Source organism: Leptinotarsa decemlineata, unplaced genomic scaffold (assembly GCF_025532065.1).
Source record: "Leptinotarsa decemlineata unplaced genomic scaffold, Ldec_3_MD MMD2_tig00026328_RagTag_RagTag, whole genome shotgun sequence".
NCBI lineage: Eukaryota > Metazoa > Arthropoda > Insecta > Coleoptera > Chrysomelidae > Leptinotarsa > Leptinotarsa decemlineata.
Window position 1 is genome coordinate 19,623,865 of NW_027412688.1, and position 17,971 is coordinate 19,641,835.

General features: G+C 33.9%; 1 protein-coding gene across 3 annotated transcripts in view; it reads right to left on the reverse strand.

Annotated features, from left to right (window-relative positions):
- Positions 1-4,578: 4,578 nt before the first annotated feature.
- Positions 4,579-17,971, reverse strand: part of LOC111515562 (organic cation transporter protein-like) — a 244,514-nt gene continuing 231,121 nt past the window's right edge. For 2 of the 3 annotated variants that reach the window (XM_074182794.1, XM_074182793.1), the window contains 3 exons: positions 12,574-12,828; positions 7,579-7,908; positions 4,579-5,052 (listed from right to left, as the gene is read on the reverse strand). In XM_074182794.1, coding sequence (XP_074038895.1) covers positions 4,694-5,052; positions 7,579-7,908; positions 12,574-12,828 — 944 coding nt within the window. In that variant the 3' untranslated portion in view covers positions 4,579-4,693. The remainder of the gene's footprint in view (positions 5,053-7,578; positions 7,909-12,573; positions 12,829-17,971) is intronic. The other variant, XM_074182795.1, reaches the window with a different exon arrangement.

The window sequence follows — 17,971 nt, forward strand, 5'->3', positions numbered from 1 at the left end:
AAGTGATAAAAAAAGATAGGAAATAAAAGAAACTCAAAAAACTGTTTATATTTATTTTGTAAACAAAGAACATTTCAGTGAAAAAAATATATTTTTAGCTTTTATCACATTGTCCGCTAGATGTGACATTTATATCTATAATAGTACCTTTGAGTTTGAATTAGCCTTCGTTAGTACCAATACCTCAAAGTGTTCATCTTTGCAGTATCAATCATAGTTGCAAAAGAGAAAAGTCTTTCTACTGGTGCTGACGAAGGTAAGCATGTATTATACATGAGTGACACTTTTTTTAATATTGGGTATTCATGTAATACTTGTAAATTCGTTCTTTTGTCTTCGAGATATCTTAATAATTCCAGCTGAATTTTTGTAGTTTTATTGCTACTTTTACTGGTACCCTCAGTACTCTGTTCGTTCATAGTACTACTACTGCCTACAGTGTCAACTTCTTGGTTATCTTGGGAATCAAAAAAGTCGTCCACATTTTGGTCCCTGCTTTCATCTGATTCGTTATAAGATTCATATTCCATCCATTTATTTGCAACATTTATTGTACATTTTTTAATATCGTCCAAAGATTTTTTTGGATTTTTCACAATGTTATAACACTTTAGTTTAAATTTGGGAAGCAGAACTGCTGCTCTAATTGGATCTTCCCATTCCAAATTTAAAATTGTATAAAAACGAGTATTTAAACTTTTTATGCACATTTTTGCTAAATGTTCTCCTCCATATTTCAATTTATTTTGGGTTTGGGCAATGAGTTTTTCATACTTGTTAAGTAAAGAAATTAGACTGGGCAACAAGTATCCAAAATATACATTGTCTTCACCTTGTAACAAATCTAACGTTAAAGCCAAAGGCAGTATTCTTCCAGATACAATAGTTCAGTTTCCTTTAAAAGTTCTAAAGATAAACTTTGTAGCAGAATTGGAAGTTTCGCTTTTACTTGCAAAATCTGCGCAACTGCAATATAAACGGAGTTCCATCTGGTTGCCCCTGGAGAACTCAGTGTATGCCCTAAATTTTTAATTAAAATTTCATTGCTTTTTGGTTTATTGGATTTTTTCTATAACTGAGCACGACTCTCATCTATGACAACTCAATTATAACTGAGCTAAATGGAACTACCACAAGTTCGTGATCCTTGCAGCAGACAAGATTTTGTAGGATTTGTAAAAAACGTACCGCTAGACGCTAGATGCTGAATCCCGACCGTAAACTGGGTAAATGCATTCATCGTTCGATATGTAGTTCAAGTTCACACATAGCAATATTAAATTTCTTTATTGAAAAAATGTAGGAAGATAGTAAGGCGGTACTAGATTTTACCGCCTTACCTCACCCCGTTTTCGAGGATGCTGAACTTCGAGTTTTTGGGACACCCAAACTCGAACTCCCGTAAACGGAAGAAAACAAGCCCCAAGTGGGGTCTACTACACATTTTTGATATATGAGGCACTCTAATAACTCATTTTTCGAGGTGGCAAAGTGCTAAAACTGTATTTCACCGTTTTCGAAGATGCCAGACAAAATGCGACAAGATACGCCTACATAAAATGGAGCTGTTTGGTCTAGTTCTCATTCATCGAATAATTTAAAAGTATCTGAAGATCGAAAAATGTATTCGGTATTCGGATACTTACAAATTTGGCCACGGATACGGATACTGAATACAAAATTTGAAAAATACCCGAATACAGCTTTCGAATATATATAAAGTATCCGGATACTGTATCCGAATACAAAGTATTCGGATACTACCCATAGATATATAAACAAGATAGTACCCAACTCTGACGGACTGTACATAAAACTAGATAGGTGAATTCGTTCAAAGCACAACAAAGGTATGCTGAATTAATTATATCCTGAAAGAACGAATCCAAATAATACAATGTTTCGCCGTTTATCTAAAACGATACTTGCACATAATTCATTCATTAAACCTATATTTCCTTATGTAAGATGTAACGTGCCTATAAATGGCATCAATGTTCTAACCCAAATTCGAATGAATCCAGGAATAGGATCGACAACTATGGCCATTGAATGCGATTTATCAAAAAGTGCTGTTGATAAAATAGTCAAGAGACACGGATAACATGATAACAGATATACCAAGCCGTGCAAAAACTATATCGTAATGATCCTGAAAAAAAATTGCAATTGTGTAATTGGTTTCAACGGAAAGTGTGGAATAACAACAATTTTGCGCACAATTTTATTTGGGGAGACCAAACGACTCTCACAAATTCTGGCATGTTTAATCGAAGGAACAAACATTTTTATGCCACAGAAAATCTTCACTCAATTCACGAAGTTAGACATCAATATCGTTTATCTTTGAACATATGATGCGGTTTATTGAATAATAAATTATTATGTCCTTATTTTATTGACGGCAACCTAACTGGAGCAAAATATATAGAAGTTATAGAAGACATGTTGGATGATCTTAACTATTCGATATCGGCGTAATAGTCCCTGGTTTCAATAAGACGGATGTTGTCCACACAACTCAAGAATAGTCACAGATTATTTAAATTGAACTTTTTCTGATTCTTGGATTGGAACAAGAGGTCCAGTGGCATGGCTTTCCAAATCCCCGGATTTGAATTCGCTGGACTTTTATTTGTGAGGATATTTCAAAAATGAAATTTGTTATCTATGAATCCGACAACAGATATTCTCCACGAGAAGATTGAGAATGCATTGGAAATATTCGAGGCGACGAAATAAGCTACTGTATAACAACTTTGAGTTCCAGAATCACAAAGTGCATTTTACAAAATAATGGACATTTCGAACACTTACTTTATCAATTTTCATTCAATTTCGAACAATCATTTTATTTTTCTATAAAATGAATAATATTTTCGTTTAATTATCATGAATTATGTTTTTCTCCTCTTAAAATATATAAATAATCATTACTTCTTTCTTGCTTTGATTGTGATACTGTTGTAAATCATGCCCGAAAGAAAATAACGCCAGCCGCCGCTGGTAGCTATAAACCAGGCGTGACGTGGCTAAGAGCGCGAGAGTGCACGATGATTCCCCGCCAATCGAGAAGCAGCGAGAATAATGCTACCGACTTCGACAGAACTTCGGAGAAATTTCGACAACATTCGATTACGATATTTAAAGGCTAGCCATGAGGATATCGAGACAGTCAAGTGGACGATACAGTGCGGTACGCGAAGTGATCTAGTAAGGCGATAGAGATTCAAATAATAGTTGAAGTTTTAGTTGAAGTGTTTGTTATATTTAAAGTGAAATAAAGTTAAGTTTGATTATTCAGTGTAGTCAATTATTGGTCAACCCACGGGTAAAAACGTAACAATATGTTCCATACAGTTCAAGATGAGTGAGTTGATTTTCTTATCGAAATGTATTGCATGTCACCAAAAGTAAATTCAATATAGATCCGAATCAAAGAAATTTGGATATGGTTCAAAATCACTTGAAAATCAACTTTTAATCACATTGTATGATATATCGATGGATTCAGCGCAAAAAGTTATTTCGAAAAGTGTCATAAAAAATGCAGGCCCGAATTGAAAAAAATGGCATTGAGATGCCCCAGAGAGTACGAATCTGATTGGATTCGAAATATGATTACGTCAAATTGAGGAAAATTAACTGTCGAATAAAAAATGCCCATAATTTTTTTTGATAATTTTTGAAATAACGTAGAAAAAAAAGAAAAATCAAAAGGACAACATTTACTTTTCTTATGATATCTCAAGAACTGGCCCTGATATTCTCGACTTGTTCGAACCACTTGACGATAGTGTTTCTATGAATACAATTTTTTCTTCTTTTGACCAATCTTCAAACTCTTATATATAATACGCGAAGCTATTGAAATTGAAGAACATTCCAACTACCTCAACAAACGAGATAATTTACAAAGATTCTTCTATTCATTGAGATCATTACTGTCACGCCATACATTTCATATATTGCACATCTTCATGATGATGAATGAACAATTCATTAGGAAATGTAAATATAGGGAGCATCGTCGACTTTTCAAATATTACCTAATGAATAGATCGAATGGAAAATAACGTTTAAAACTGCTTGTTCACTTCAAGTGGCAAAGGTAACCCTAAAGACATCAATATAATGGAAAAGATATAGAAAGTCGGGGATACATGAAATAATCTGTGTAATTTGTGGTAAAAGGTATATTGGTCAGGCTAAACGAGCTTTCAAAATTTGTTTCATAAAACACGGTGCTCATATCTGACTTCGGAGACTAGAAAAGTTTAAACAACGGCCACAGAATGAAAACACTGCTTACTTTCTTATGGGGCAGAAAATTAAACGAGCATTTCCCGCTAATATTCATTTTAGGAATCATCCTGATGCTTGACGCCCACTTGTCTGATGAAACTCACGTCGAAAATAGTATTACAGTTTCAATGTGTGGGACCAATGCTTGTTTGGAATTGGTCACCTGGTAATATAATGGTGAATATACGAAAAATAGAGTACTAACGTTTACCTCTTCCTAGGGATGTAAAACGTTTCGTATATCGGTTATTAGAGGAAGACAAATTAATGGTAGCAGGTATAAAAAATATAATTTATATTTACAAAAATACATTGTGTAACATATATAAAACTACGTAGTCTCGAGAATCTTTGAAGTTTGATCATTAATCAGTGGAACACATTCTTATCACCTTCTTGCCTTCTTCCTGGCCATTTCCAAATTTTCCACGTCTTCGATACTTTTCGGCAATTGACAATTTAGGGTTTCTGGCAGAAAATAACAAAGAGCAGCTCCAATTAACGGTACTACACCAAAAATAAAAGGGGACATCCAGCCTTTTCCGGACTGTATATCAGCTACGAATGGTGCTATCATCGACCCTACTCTTCCTGACATGGAACATATACCCATGCCGCTATTTCGAATTGGCGTCGGAAATAGTTCTCCAGACCAAATATATATTGTTGGAAACCCAAGGAATGTTCCAGAAATTCCAGTTAATACAAATAGTGAGTGAATCCAAATTGGTTCGGAGGGAGTGATAACTACAATAAAAATACATTTTCAATATTGTGAACTATTTTGAAAATTTTTAGTTTTTCATTGAACAAAAAAAAATCGGGAGTATGTATGAACATAGGCTTTCGCGGCCGGAGTTACAATTGAAGAGAACAAAATCCAGGCTGGTAAGTCGTTGTCGAATGAAATCTGAACTACCAAACGTGAAGTACCTCAGGTTCCAATCGACCACGGCATACCAGCCCGAATTTTGCTCTGTTTAATTTCATTGGCTACCGGAAATAATGCCTGCGTGAGGAAACAATATGAAATTAGTGAAAAAATTATATTCTATTCGCTAACAATGAAATAGTGAGTGAGTACTTAATAAGAATAACTATAACTCATTGTTTTCCTCTCAAAATGAACTCAAAAACAGATTTTACTTTCAAGCAGAATGTCCAATAAAGTATTTGTTAATCTTTGAAATGAAAAACACGGTCTCTCATCTATGAAGAGTTTATCTTATCTCTACCATGCATTTTCTTATTAGGACAGTCACACATTCCTTCAACTTTCTTCTCTTTTCATTATAATCTCAATATCTATAACTGCTAAGTATATCTTATCTCCCATAAAACTACGATGATAATAATAATAATAATAATGATAATAACAACAATAATATTGAATCCGTTGTGAGGAACGGGAAGTGCCGAATTTATTGGAACTATTCATTCCCCATCCTAAGGCCCATACAAGCTAATAATCCTGATGTAGACCTTCTCGACCACCAGAGCAAGACGATATTTGTCGTGGAGTTTTCAGCTCCTGGCGAGATGAATATCGTCCGAAAAGAGGAGGAAAAACGGATAAAATATCGAGATTTTCTCTTAGAACTCCGCAGACTCTATCTAGATCACTCTGTCAAGACGGTTGTTCTAATTATTGAAGTCCTTCTTGGAATGATGCCCTATCTACTCTCGAATCTCAAAATCATACCGGCTTGCAGAAATTGTAGCCGGACAGATGCAGAAGGATGTCATTCTTGGCTCCCTGTGATTGCTCAGGACACATGAATCTTGGACCCAATGATCACTTACCCCACGGTGTGGGCAGTGGTCGTTGGTTGATGATACTGGCGCGCCCTCCCGAATGTATCGGGGCTTCGGGGATAGGGCTCTTTGCAGGATGTGTGAACAGGAAGATGAGACTGTGAGGCATGTCCTGTGCGAGTGCCCGGAGTTATCGTCAACAAGAGAGTGTGTGTTCGGCGGGTCTTGGCCTACACCTGCCGATATAAAGGAGATGTGTCCCAGTGACCTGTCCACCTTCCTGGAAAGGACAGGATGGACGATGGCCTAAGAGGACAACTCCTCGGGAAGATGTACAATGGGTCACATGTGGCCTAAGTACTGTGGGCTTACACTCACCCTCCCTACTCTACAGATACAGATACATTGGCAGATCAAGATCTTCAGATGATGTGGTGCTGCAGGTTTTTCGGGTTTTCCTGCAGCTGAAAAAGCAAATGCGCCACTGGAATCAATGAAGTCGCCCGGAGCGCCAATCAATTTTTATCGTTGTTTTTATTTTTATTGTTGTAATATTAAATCAGTTTTGAGATCTATCCCAATTACCAATTTCCTCATTGCAAATAAAGGGTAATAAATCATATATATATATATATATCTGATCATTGAGTAAAAATCCCGAATTTTTAAATCCATTGATTTCTAAACATTCCAAAAGGTTAAGTTTTGAACCTTACTCTTCCAAATGCAATAAATCATAATCGTTATTGAACTCGCGCGCCTCTGTCAAAAGATGGTTCACAAATGTTGAATTGGTTTTCGAATTCAAAAAACTACTTCTTTTGGAAAAAGTGTTTCCGGTTTGTCCAATATAAAATTTTCGACAAGAACCACAAGTCAACTTGCATATTGTCGATCTATCAGACACTGGAGTTTTATCTTTATCGTTTCTAATAAATTTACTCCAATTATAATTGTTCTGTAGACTACGGCCAACTCTTTGTTTTCGAAATAAAAAAAACGAGCCATATTATTAGCAGAATCACTAAAGTAATTTAGAGTTACATATTGGTTATATCATTTTTTGAAACTGGATAGACCTCGTCCAGAGAATGTTTCTGTAATTTGTAAGAAATAATTGGGTCAATGATATTGCATGTAAATCATAACCAGATGTTATAATGGAGCGAGCTCGCCAAAGTGCATGCAAGATGAGCTCATGTGATGTATCAATTGCCTTGCGATAATCGATCCAGGCCATAGAGAGGTTACGCTTATATTCTATCGAGTCCTGCGTTACACATTATTATCATTATAATTATCCGTTACATTTCAAAAGAAACACCCAATTAGGATAAGCAGCTTGATAAGTCATTTCGATACGAAGCTATTAAACACACCGCGATAGTAGAATTGATGATGGCACAAAAAATAACTAAAAGCTACATTCTCTTTTGTGGTATATTTATTTAGTTGGCTAGTTCTTGATTCAGTTGGGCCTCTAAGGGATAAGGAAAAAAATAGAAACAAAACCCTTACTCATAAGAAGCAACGATATCCCTGTAATCACATTGGCTACAATCATAGTCCATTTTCTTCCCCAAGCGTTTGTTAACCAAGCGGCCAAAATCAAGCTAGGTATCTGAGTAAGGCCTGATATCATAACTTTAATGAAAATATCTCCACCAAATTTTCCAATGAATTGAGATAGGCCGTAGTAACCCAGACAACAAACTAGCCAATTGAAGCACAACACCAATGTATAGGTTCGCAAGATGGCCGATCTGAACAAATCTAAAACGTTTCCTTTTTTCGTTGTTTTTTTACTCGATCCACTCAAGTAATTATCCACATCTTGGGCGATCGAATCTGTAAGAAAAATAATGAAGAACAACTAATCTTAGGAAATACCGAAGTTGCCTAAAAGCCTATAATATATGAGTATAAACACAGGAATATAAAAAAGTTAGGTATTTCACTAGTGGCAAAACTTCGACTACATAATACTTTCCCAAGATGATAATGACACATTCAAATTGCATCATTTTGCATCGTATTGAGGTATATGGAAAATTATTGTGACTAATAGGTTTCTGACATAGGTATCGAACATATATTCACAGTTTCAGCTGTTTAGTTTGTTGGTGATAGGCATACATGTTAGAGTTAGAAATGTTTTGAGTGTTCGGCGATTTTTTGCTATCAAAAACATGGATCAACATTTTCATCAAATTTTGTGTAAAAAAGGGAAGTGAGTGCTCAGAAACACTTAAAATGTTTACAGTGGCATACACTGATTGTACTCTGAGTCAAAAAAATATTTACAAGTGGTACCAGTTTTCCACAGAAGGTCGAGAAGATGTGAGTGACGACGCTCGCCCTTGATGCCCCAGCACATCAACAACCGATGAAAATGTTGAAAAGTGATGAAAATTCTCATGGAGAATCGTCGAATCAATATTAGAGACATTGCTGAGGATGTCGGCATATCGGTTGACTCATGCCATGCTTTTTTTTTCGTAAATTTTGGACAAGAAGCGTGTGACAGCGAAGTTCGAATGTCGACCAAAAAAAAACATCGCATGACCATCGCCCAGATTTGCTCAAAAGAGTCACAACTGGTGGGTATATGGTTATGACATCGTCCCAATGGAAGTGCCCAGGAAAGCCAAGACCAAAAAAGGACGCCAAGCTCACTGTTTTCTTCGATTACCGTGGCGTAGTGCATCAGGAGTTCTTGCCAAATGGTCGTACGGTGAATGAGAAGTATTATCTTGATGTTATGCTTCCAAGAAGCAAAACGAAAAAAACGTCCGGTATCGTGGAAAAACAATTAATGGCTATTGCATTACGATAATACACCTGCTCACTCGTCATTAATGGTTCTTGTTTTTTTTAGTTAAAACAACACCGTAATTATGCCTCAGCCACTGTATTCACCAGATTTGCCCCCCTGCGCCTTTTTATTTTTCCTAAGATTGAAGAAACCTATGAAAAGACGGCGTTTTGTGAAGATTGAGGAGATGAAAATCGAATCCCTGGGAGAGCTCAAAGACATATCAAAATGTGCATATCAGAACTGCTTCGAGGATTGGAAAAAGTGTATTGTATCTGAGGGGGACTATTTACTTTGAAGTGGAAAAAATTAAAATTGACGAATAAATATATATTTTTTGAACAGACAGCTTATATGAATAAGGAAATCACAAAGATCTGATCTGATCTGATGACAGTAGGTAAGTATTTATGTCCATGATGAGATATCTTACTAGGTAATCTTTTCAGATAAATTTGACAGACTGAACCGAATTTCAAACTGATCAATTTTTTGATTTTGAAATTTCCCAAAAATAAAAAAAATATCAGACTGTTAGTAATCGACAGATTTTTCGATTTTTGAAAACACATAAGTTTATTCAGAAAACATGTAAATGATAGAAGCTTCGCAACTGGTCTACAAAAATTACTCAGCACCTGACGAGATGAGAGGGTGAGAGAAGAGAGAGAGAACGAAAAAGAGAGCTAAATTTGAGAGGGAAGCTCTGTGGGCCAGTTTAATTGTTCCATAAAAACTAATTTGATTTGTAGACATTAAATTTTTTAACTGGCAATGCTCCGTAAAAACCATTTAGTAAAAGATTGAAACATTCGTATAACTGATTGATATATCGAGTAACAAGGAAATCATCGTACACGACGCCATTTAATACGCCACTTTACAACAGCGGTGTCTGGCCATAGTAAAAATCAACCAGTAAGTCCAACCCCACTACTTTCATTAATAAATTCACAAAGTTCTCGGTGACCTCGAAACGAAGTGTGGAGCCAATTTCGTTCTTTTACCAAAGGCGTGCACTCATATAAAAACGAAATTTGAGGTTATTATAGAATATTTTGTGTAAATGACTTATAACCAACTACAAAAACTAAAAATAATAATAACTACAACGAATAAACTAAATACAAAATCAATTTCCGACCGTTTATTATAACTAATCCGATGTCCGTAGGACCATCAAATCCTTCGATACTACAGTACCTACTGAACGCGTTGGATGAGAATCTCATCCTAGGAGCGGTTGAAGGTCCCCGGCAACTCGGGCGAATCACGTGGTAAGAGAGCCCACTGGTTGTATTATTCTACTGTGGTCTGGTGTTGAATCATAAATGGCGTTGTGTTTGGGCTTTGGTACTCAACTATTTGCCTTGCAGTGGAAGCTGCAGTGGAAGACAGAGGACGAACCTCGATGGCGGTCGATATCGAAGCTTGGCTTTGCAATTGATCGCCTTGGGAAGCCTCGTTTATCTTTGATATTCGAGGATTGAGTTCTCTTTCGATCCCATTCATGGCGTCTTCGTAAGGAGAGATGTTGTCGACCTTAGTGTATGTACATAGTTATTTACAAATGCAGTACCTAACGTCTATTACTTCCCTATATCTCGTGTTTATGAAGATAGGTTTATCGCTTACGATCAAGATGTTTGAATTTACCCAACGGCAGTATATTCAATCTCTTTCGGATAACTATAATGCTCTTGAGGTATTCTAGGCTCTCCATATAGCTTTCCTAATCCCATGATTTTTTCATTGATACATGTTACAACTGTGAAACTGGATTCTGAAGGACCCGACCTGAAATATATATATATATATATATATATATATATATATATATATATATATATATATATATATATTTATATATATATATATTTATATATATATATTTATATATATATATATATATATATATATATATATATATATTTGTTTCTAATTCACATATTGGCAACAGCGCCTATATCAAGTTAAAATAATTTATACGTACCAAGACTTTAAAAAAGGAAAATTATTTTTATAAATCAACAATTAAGGCAAAATATAAACTATAGTTCAATTCCACCTCCATAAGCCACATAAACAACAGTTGTTTTGTTATTCATTCATATAGAGGAAGATAGGTTAGATGCGCAAAATGTAATATGTCACAGAATGTCTCGGAACTCGGAACATAAGTAAACAGAACAGCACGCCTTGGAATATGTCATCTTTGTTTGTCTCATACAGGTAACAGATTCATTGTCCTTTATTAGCTATAACCGATGTTGCCAAATGGTGAAATAGAAACGAATCCTTTAAATGTTGAATGCATTATTTCATTCCTCTTTTTTTAGTATTTAAATAATTTTTTAAAGAAAAAGGTTGAAATGATAAGTTTAAAATGCGTTGTTTTAGAGCTCTTTTATGAAAACTACTTGATTTTCGTCAAGAGGAACATTCCCCATTATATTTGTTTGGTCGTGATACTCAGACGGTTCACACCGTTCTGAAGAGATGCCCGGTACTGATGATGTATTATATTCAAGTGTGGGTAATTCAAATTTTTGTTTTTGGTGGTAATACATATTTATTTTCAGAGAGAAGAGTTACCACACTTAAAATACATGACATTCCGAATAAAGGGCATCAGAAGGAGAGGTGGGTTCATTTTTTAGGATATTTTTTAAGAACCGCCTTTGAAAGACTTCTATAGGATATTTTAATAAAGGTGTTCTACCTGACTTGAAGTCTTCAAGTGTGGTGCATTTCGAAGTAATGCGATCAGTGAGATTCCCTATAATAAATAGAAGTAAGACAACTCCTTTATATAGACCACAACTCGAAGATATGCTGGAATAATAACTCGGAACAGGTTGAGATTTCGATATCAAAAGGACTCGGCACAAGTTCAAGAGTGGCACTACTGAGTTAACAGTCGCCTCGATGTTCAGTGTACATGAGGCTTTTGACCATGCCATTGTGGCACCTGAAGGTGGTGATGAACTTTTTTCCAAAAGGCCCGAAATTTAGTCTCATCCAAATTAGGAGGATGATACAGTAGAAATTGGTAAGCAATGTCGCGGAAACGGTAACGGGTGATTGTGAGACTTGGTCGCTATATCTGAAGGAATTTGTACCAAACTGAAAAAAAAATCAAAAAATGAATTGTTCTATTGCATCCAACTTATTGCAAGAAACAAGCTGTTAGTCTTCCACATGTAAAGACTAGCGCATTATAATAGTAATCACTTCTCCCAACTGGTTAGGTTAGATTGAATTAGACGAGTTATTCGGGATGAAGAAGCTTGAAGTGTAAGTACAATAAATTATTCTAGAGAGGACAGCGAACACAACAAGGTGGAGGTGGAGAAATTACAGATTTTTTTTTGGTTGTGTGGTTGATGTTATGTAAAACACACCAAAGTAATTCTTGTTACAGCAATAACAAGGGGACATAAAAACCAAGGTTGCCTAAAATATTATTTAAATGTAGATACGTGTTTTTCAGTTGTATTTTTGAGTAATTGAGAAAAGTTGATTATTTATCGAGTGTGGCACTTATGGAAGAACCTATAGGCCTATCAGTAACATAGCAAATTATGGAAATTACAGTAGAAAAAGGCTGAATCAACTAGAATCCAAATTTAACTTATGAAACTAGCCTACAACTGAACTGACACAAAAAACAATGGTACATAAATTTTAAAAAATACCTGTTGGCAATCCATTATGTTTTGCTGCTCTTGACAACATGTCGATGGCTTTGTCACGTTTTCCGACAAGAAGAAGCCATCTTGGAGATTCCGGAATTAGAAAGTAATAAGACAAGAGAAAAAAAGAAGGTGCTGATATTGCAATTTGAAACTTTCGCCATTCTCGAAGGTAGTAACTAATTAACGACATCATTGCATGACCCAACGACATCGGTACTTGATAAAGGATCGAAACAATCGTTCTTCTCTTTAGTCCTGCAAAAAAAAAGAATCACAGTGACTGACTAATTTATACCAAACATGCGAAATCTTCATTGTGCAAGATTTCAAAAATTGGACCCGTTAGACATATGTTATTTGATGGTTGGTTAATGAATTTTGACTCCCTGAAATCTTCTACGCTCTCTTGAATTTAATCAGTGATTTAGTTTTATCGGTTCATTTTTAGATAATTTGATAGATAGATAGATTGATCTTTATTTTAAATAGGATATCCTAATAATATACAAATCAACTAGAATGGTAGAAATAAAAAAAAGGTATGTGTTACATATAGAAATGACTTAAATGTATGACAAACATAAGTTCAATAAAATATTTTTAAAGATATTACTACAAAAACAGCAACCTTATACATTCGAAAAATTTCAATGCAACATGTAGAAAGATAAATTACATAATTATTTGAAATATATAACGATTATTAGATGAATGGAATTATACAAATTACAGCTACAGGTAACAAAGACATAATACATATCATATTTGTACATTTAAAACAAATTTCTTCAGTTCATTTTTGAACATGTTCAGAGATGGGCTATTTTTAATTGCATTAGGTAATTTGTTGAACCGATAAAAACCCTTGAAAAACAATGAGTTCATAGTATTTTTGTTTTTTGTACTGTTAATATATAAGTTATTATTATTTCCAGTGAAGTGATGGTGAATATCGTGATGAAAGACAATATACTGATTAAAATAAGATGGTCCTAAATTGTTCAATATTTTGTATACAAAGGTCATTGTGAAGTATAGCAGTCTTTGGGAAATGGATTGCCAATCTAAAACATTGAGCATAATAGTGATAGGAGTATCTCTACGGCTCTTCAAAATGATTCTCATACCACGATTCTGAAGTTTTTGGAGTTGAGACAATTTATTCTGATTGAATAGATATAGGATAGAGGAACAATAGTCGAAGTGTGGCTGAACAATTGACTTGTAAACTGTGATACTTGACTCCGTTGAAAGATTATTGGCAATTCTAGAAAAAAAGAATAATTTCTTTGAAATTTTTTTATGAATATACTCAAAATGTTCATCAAACGATAGAGTGTTATCTATCTGGAATCCCAGATATTTAGTTGAATTCACTATTTCAATTTTGTCATCATCAATGTTGAGATTAATAGTTTTAGTCTATTTGGCTGCATTTAAACTTGGTGGTGATTATCATCGCTTTAGTTTTCATCACATTCAGCTTGAGTTTATTAATTTTTAAATACTTGTTGACACTTGCTAGAGTATTATTCATTTTTTGTATAGCCATCGTAAGGTTCACATCGCTACATGCCAATAGAGTATCATCAGCAAAAAAATTCATAAATTCACAGTCGACAAACAATGGCATGTCGTTTAAATATAGTATGAATAGAAGGGGTCCCAGAACACTACCCTGAGGAACTCCAACGTAATTGTCAATTTCACAAGAGAACATGTCTTTAACTCTTACCCATTGTTTTATGTTGGTCAAGTAATTAGATAACCAATTATACACTTTGCCCTCAATTCCATATATATTCAATTTGGCTAGTAGTATAGAACTATCAATGGTCTCAAATGCTCTTTTGAGGTCAAGGAACACGACTACAACAAACTTATTATTATCCAGCTCAGATTTAAATTTGTTTAGAGATAGTTGCACTGATGACTCACACGAATGCAATTTGCGAAAACCCGATTGATTGTTGATTAAAATGTCGTTTTTTTCCACATATTCTATTAGTTGGTTATATAGATACTGTTGTTTCAAGTACCTTCTCAATCGGAGGTAAAGTGTTGATTGGCCTGAATTTTTTACATTTAATAGTATGAGGAATTTTGGGTATAGGAACAATAGTACTACTTTTCAATCTTCCTGGTATTTCGCCAGTTTCAAGAGAGGTGTTGATAAGGTGCAATATAACGTGACCGATAGTCTAAAAAACTTGTTTCAATATTTTGAAGTTGAGGATTTCATGTATACTGTACTTATTATCCAAGGAAATTATAATTTTATGTAGGTCATTTAACGAAAGCAATCTGAATTCTGAGAAAGTTTTGTATAAATTAAAGTTTTTATTGCACCATGACTCTGAATAGTGAATGCTCGCCACAATTTCATTTATGCTTTCAACAAAATAACTGTTGAAGTTATCTGATATTTCAATAACATCTTTTAGTAATATAAGTTCACCAGTTTTCCTAAACTGAATACAATTTGGAAAGTCAATGTTATTTCCTTTAACTAGTTTTTTGAGAGTTTTCCACATTTGTTTAGAGTTGTTTCTACACCCATCAATTTTTTCAAAATAATATTGATCTTTTTTCTTTTCAACACATTGACAACATCATTTCTCAATTTCTTGAAAGTTTCCCAGTTATTTTGTTTTTCTAGATTTGAACAGTTTCTGAAAGCTCTGTATGCCCTATCACGATTCTTAATTTTACAGTGAACTTCGTTATCAAACTATGGCAAATGACTGTTAATACTACAATTTTGTATTGGAGAAATATCATCAATAACTGCTTTGCAATTATTCAGTATTTTTTTATAAATAACTTCAACATCAGTAGAATTTAAAGACCATTTTTATTTTGAGAAAATTTATCTCAAAATAAAAAGAGCGGCATGACCTTGAGTAACTATAAAGATGACATACTAAATGAAATTGTAAAAAATCTTCGCGTTTTTCTCTTGACTCCTCCTAAGTGATAGCTTCGACCATGATTATGACCTTGCAAATTATTTGCAAGTCAAGGTAAATTTTCAAACCCACATTTTTTTTCTTTCAGGAGCAGAATTGGAAAAAAATTAGGACTGAACGGCAGCCAGAGGCAAATCGCAGATACTTTGTAATGCGTTTTCGCTTATATCACGAGTTTCAGACAGAAATTATGCTGCTATAAAAAAGTTAATGAATGAAAAAGTTTCAGTAAAAATTAATAACAACTTCTGAAAATAAGAAAACAAACATTAAAAATAATTATAATTGGATGATCATCATTGAACTGAAAAAATTTCTTTGATGTTTTGGAAAATATATGAACTGTTAGATTTTTAATTTTTTTAGACAATTTATCAAAAGTCTCTGAACAGTTTGAACATCGATAATTTTTCCTTTTGGTAGTAAGTTTCTTTTTGTATTATGATCATTTAATGATGGAATATTACTTCTCAAGGGATTTTTAGACGATTTATATACGAATTTAGCTTTTTCAAAGAATATTAAATGATTGAAAGTCCTTTTGTATAATTTCAAAGTTGGAATATCCCATAGTTTATTGAATATAATCTTTACCTATAGCTTAATTCATTAAACGATAAATTGAATTTTTTTTGTCTTTTAGTGCAGGATGACCAAATTGTAATGAGATATCTGATTCGAGATAGAATATGAGCATTATAAATTTGAATTTTTATAATATATGTATCTAAAAAAATTGTTCTTCTGATTGCTTCCACCAGTGGTATAATTGATTCTCCAATTTTATTGATATGACTTTTGAAAATAAATCTTTATCAAATAATAAGCTTGAATTTATGTTTTTCAACTTGGTTAATTAATGTTTTCTCAATTTTATGATTGAGTTATATATCGTTCATATTTTTTTACTTATTGCTTGAAGATCATGAAAACTGTCTTTTCCAAATTGATTATTACATTGAGGTCATTTAATCATTTCTCAATAGTTTTTCATATGAATTCCATTTTTTCCGAATAAAACAGTGCAATTGCAAAGTGATCACTCACCAAACCTATATTTTTAATATTATCATCTGAGAACAAATTGAAAATTTTGGCTAAAACCGACCCTTGTAGGACATCAAAAGTTGAAACTGTTTCGAAACTTTTACAATTATTCATCACTACATATTGATTCAGATTTTGAAAGTAATTTTGAAATTATTTGTCAAAATGACCTCTCACTATTGAGTTAAAATTTCTAGTAAAATTTTATGGATAACTGAATCAAATACTTTTTTATAAAAGGCGTTCCAGAAACGGACGTATAATCAAAAGATTTCAAAGAACACGTCAATTTTCATTTCTAGGGGGAATAATTCTGATATGTAACTACCCCCATATTTTTTCAATGGCATGGGGAATCAAGTGATACATCATTAGAAAGATATTTTATCCCTCTATTATCTCTGTAATTTTTTTCTAAATTGGTTCATTCGTTATTGAGAAATTAAATGTTGAACGTTTTAGTTAAGAAGAAACAAAAATCGCTGTCGCTCATTTTATTGATATTACAAAAGTAATATCAATGGCAAGACAATAAACGGATGAAGTGTACAAAATGACCACCTAGTCCCATACATATTAATACAGTCTACTTTCCAAAGCGTCCGTATATTATTTAAGATGTCCGGAGTCAGCAATTGGCATTCCCGAACAATTCTCTGTCGCACATCTTCTAGATTTGTAGGTTTAGTAGAGTACACTTTCGACCTTCAACATTCAACATAAAAGAACTCTCGTCTGAAAAATATGTATTGTATTGGCCAATTTCTCGCTGAACACCTCACAAAACTGAAGTCGACGATCAGGATCATCTTCGTTTAATTCCTGAACTAGCCCTATTTTGAAAGGATGGAATTTGTAGGCTTTCAAAATTCGAAAAACACTAGTAGTTGATACACCAGACGCTCTAGCTACTTGTCTGATAGATTGTCGATTATCCATTTGTACATGTCTGTAACTTCAATTCTGTGATTTCCATCAACATAACGTTATGTCGATGATCATTTCTGACAGGACATGATACTTCATGTTTTCTGTTGTGAACAGAACCTGCAATTCGAAACTCATCCATTAACTGTTTAACGTATTGATGGCTCACGTTGTGGTCTGGATGATTCGTATTATAAATTCTTGTAGCAGCTTTAGCACATTCATTATTTCGATAATAGGTTGCAACAATTTCTATTCTTTATTCAGTAGAATAAACCATGCTGGAACACAGTGAACAAGGATGACTGAATAATAATTTGTGAAGAAGTGACAGTGGCCAACTGTCTACTTTTTGTTTTGCGACAACTAGTTTCAATAAAAACTACCAGTGCAGGAAAAACTAACAGTGTCGTCCATTTTAAAACGTTTACTACTAATTAAATAAATTCTACAAA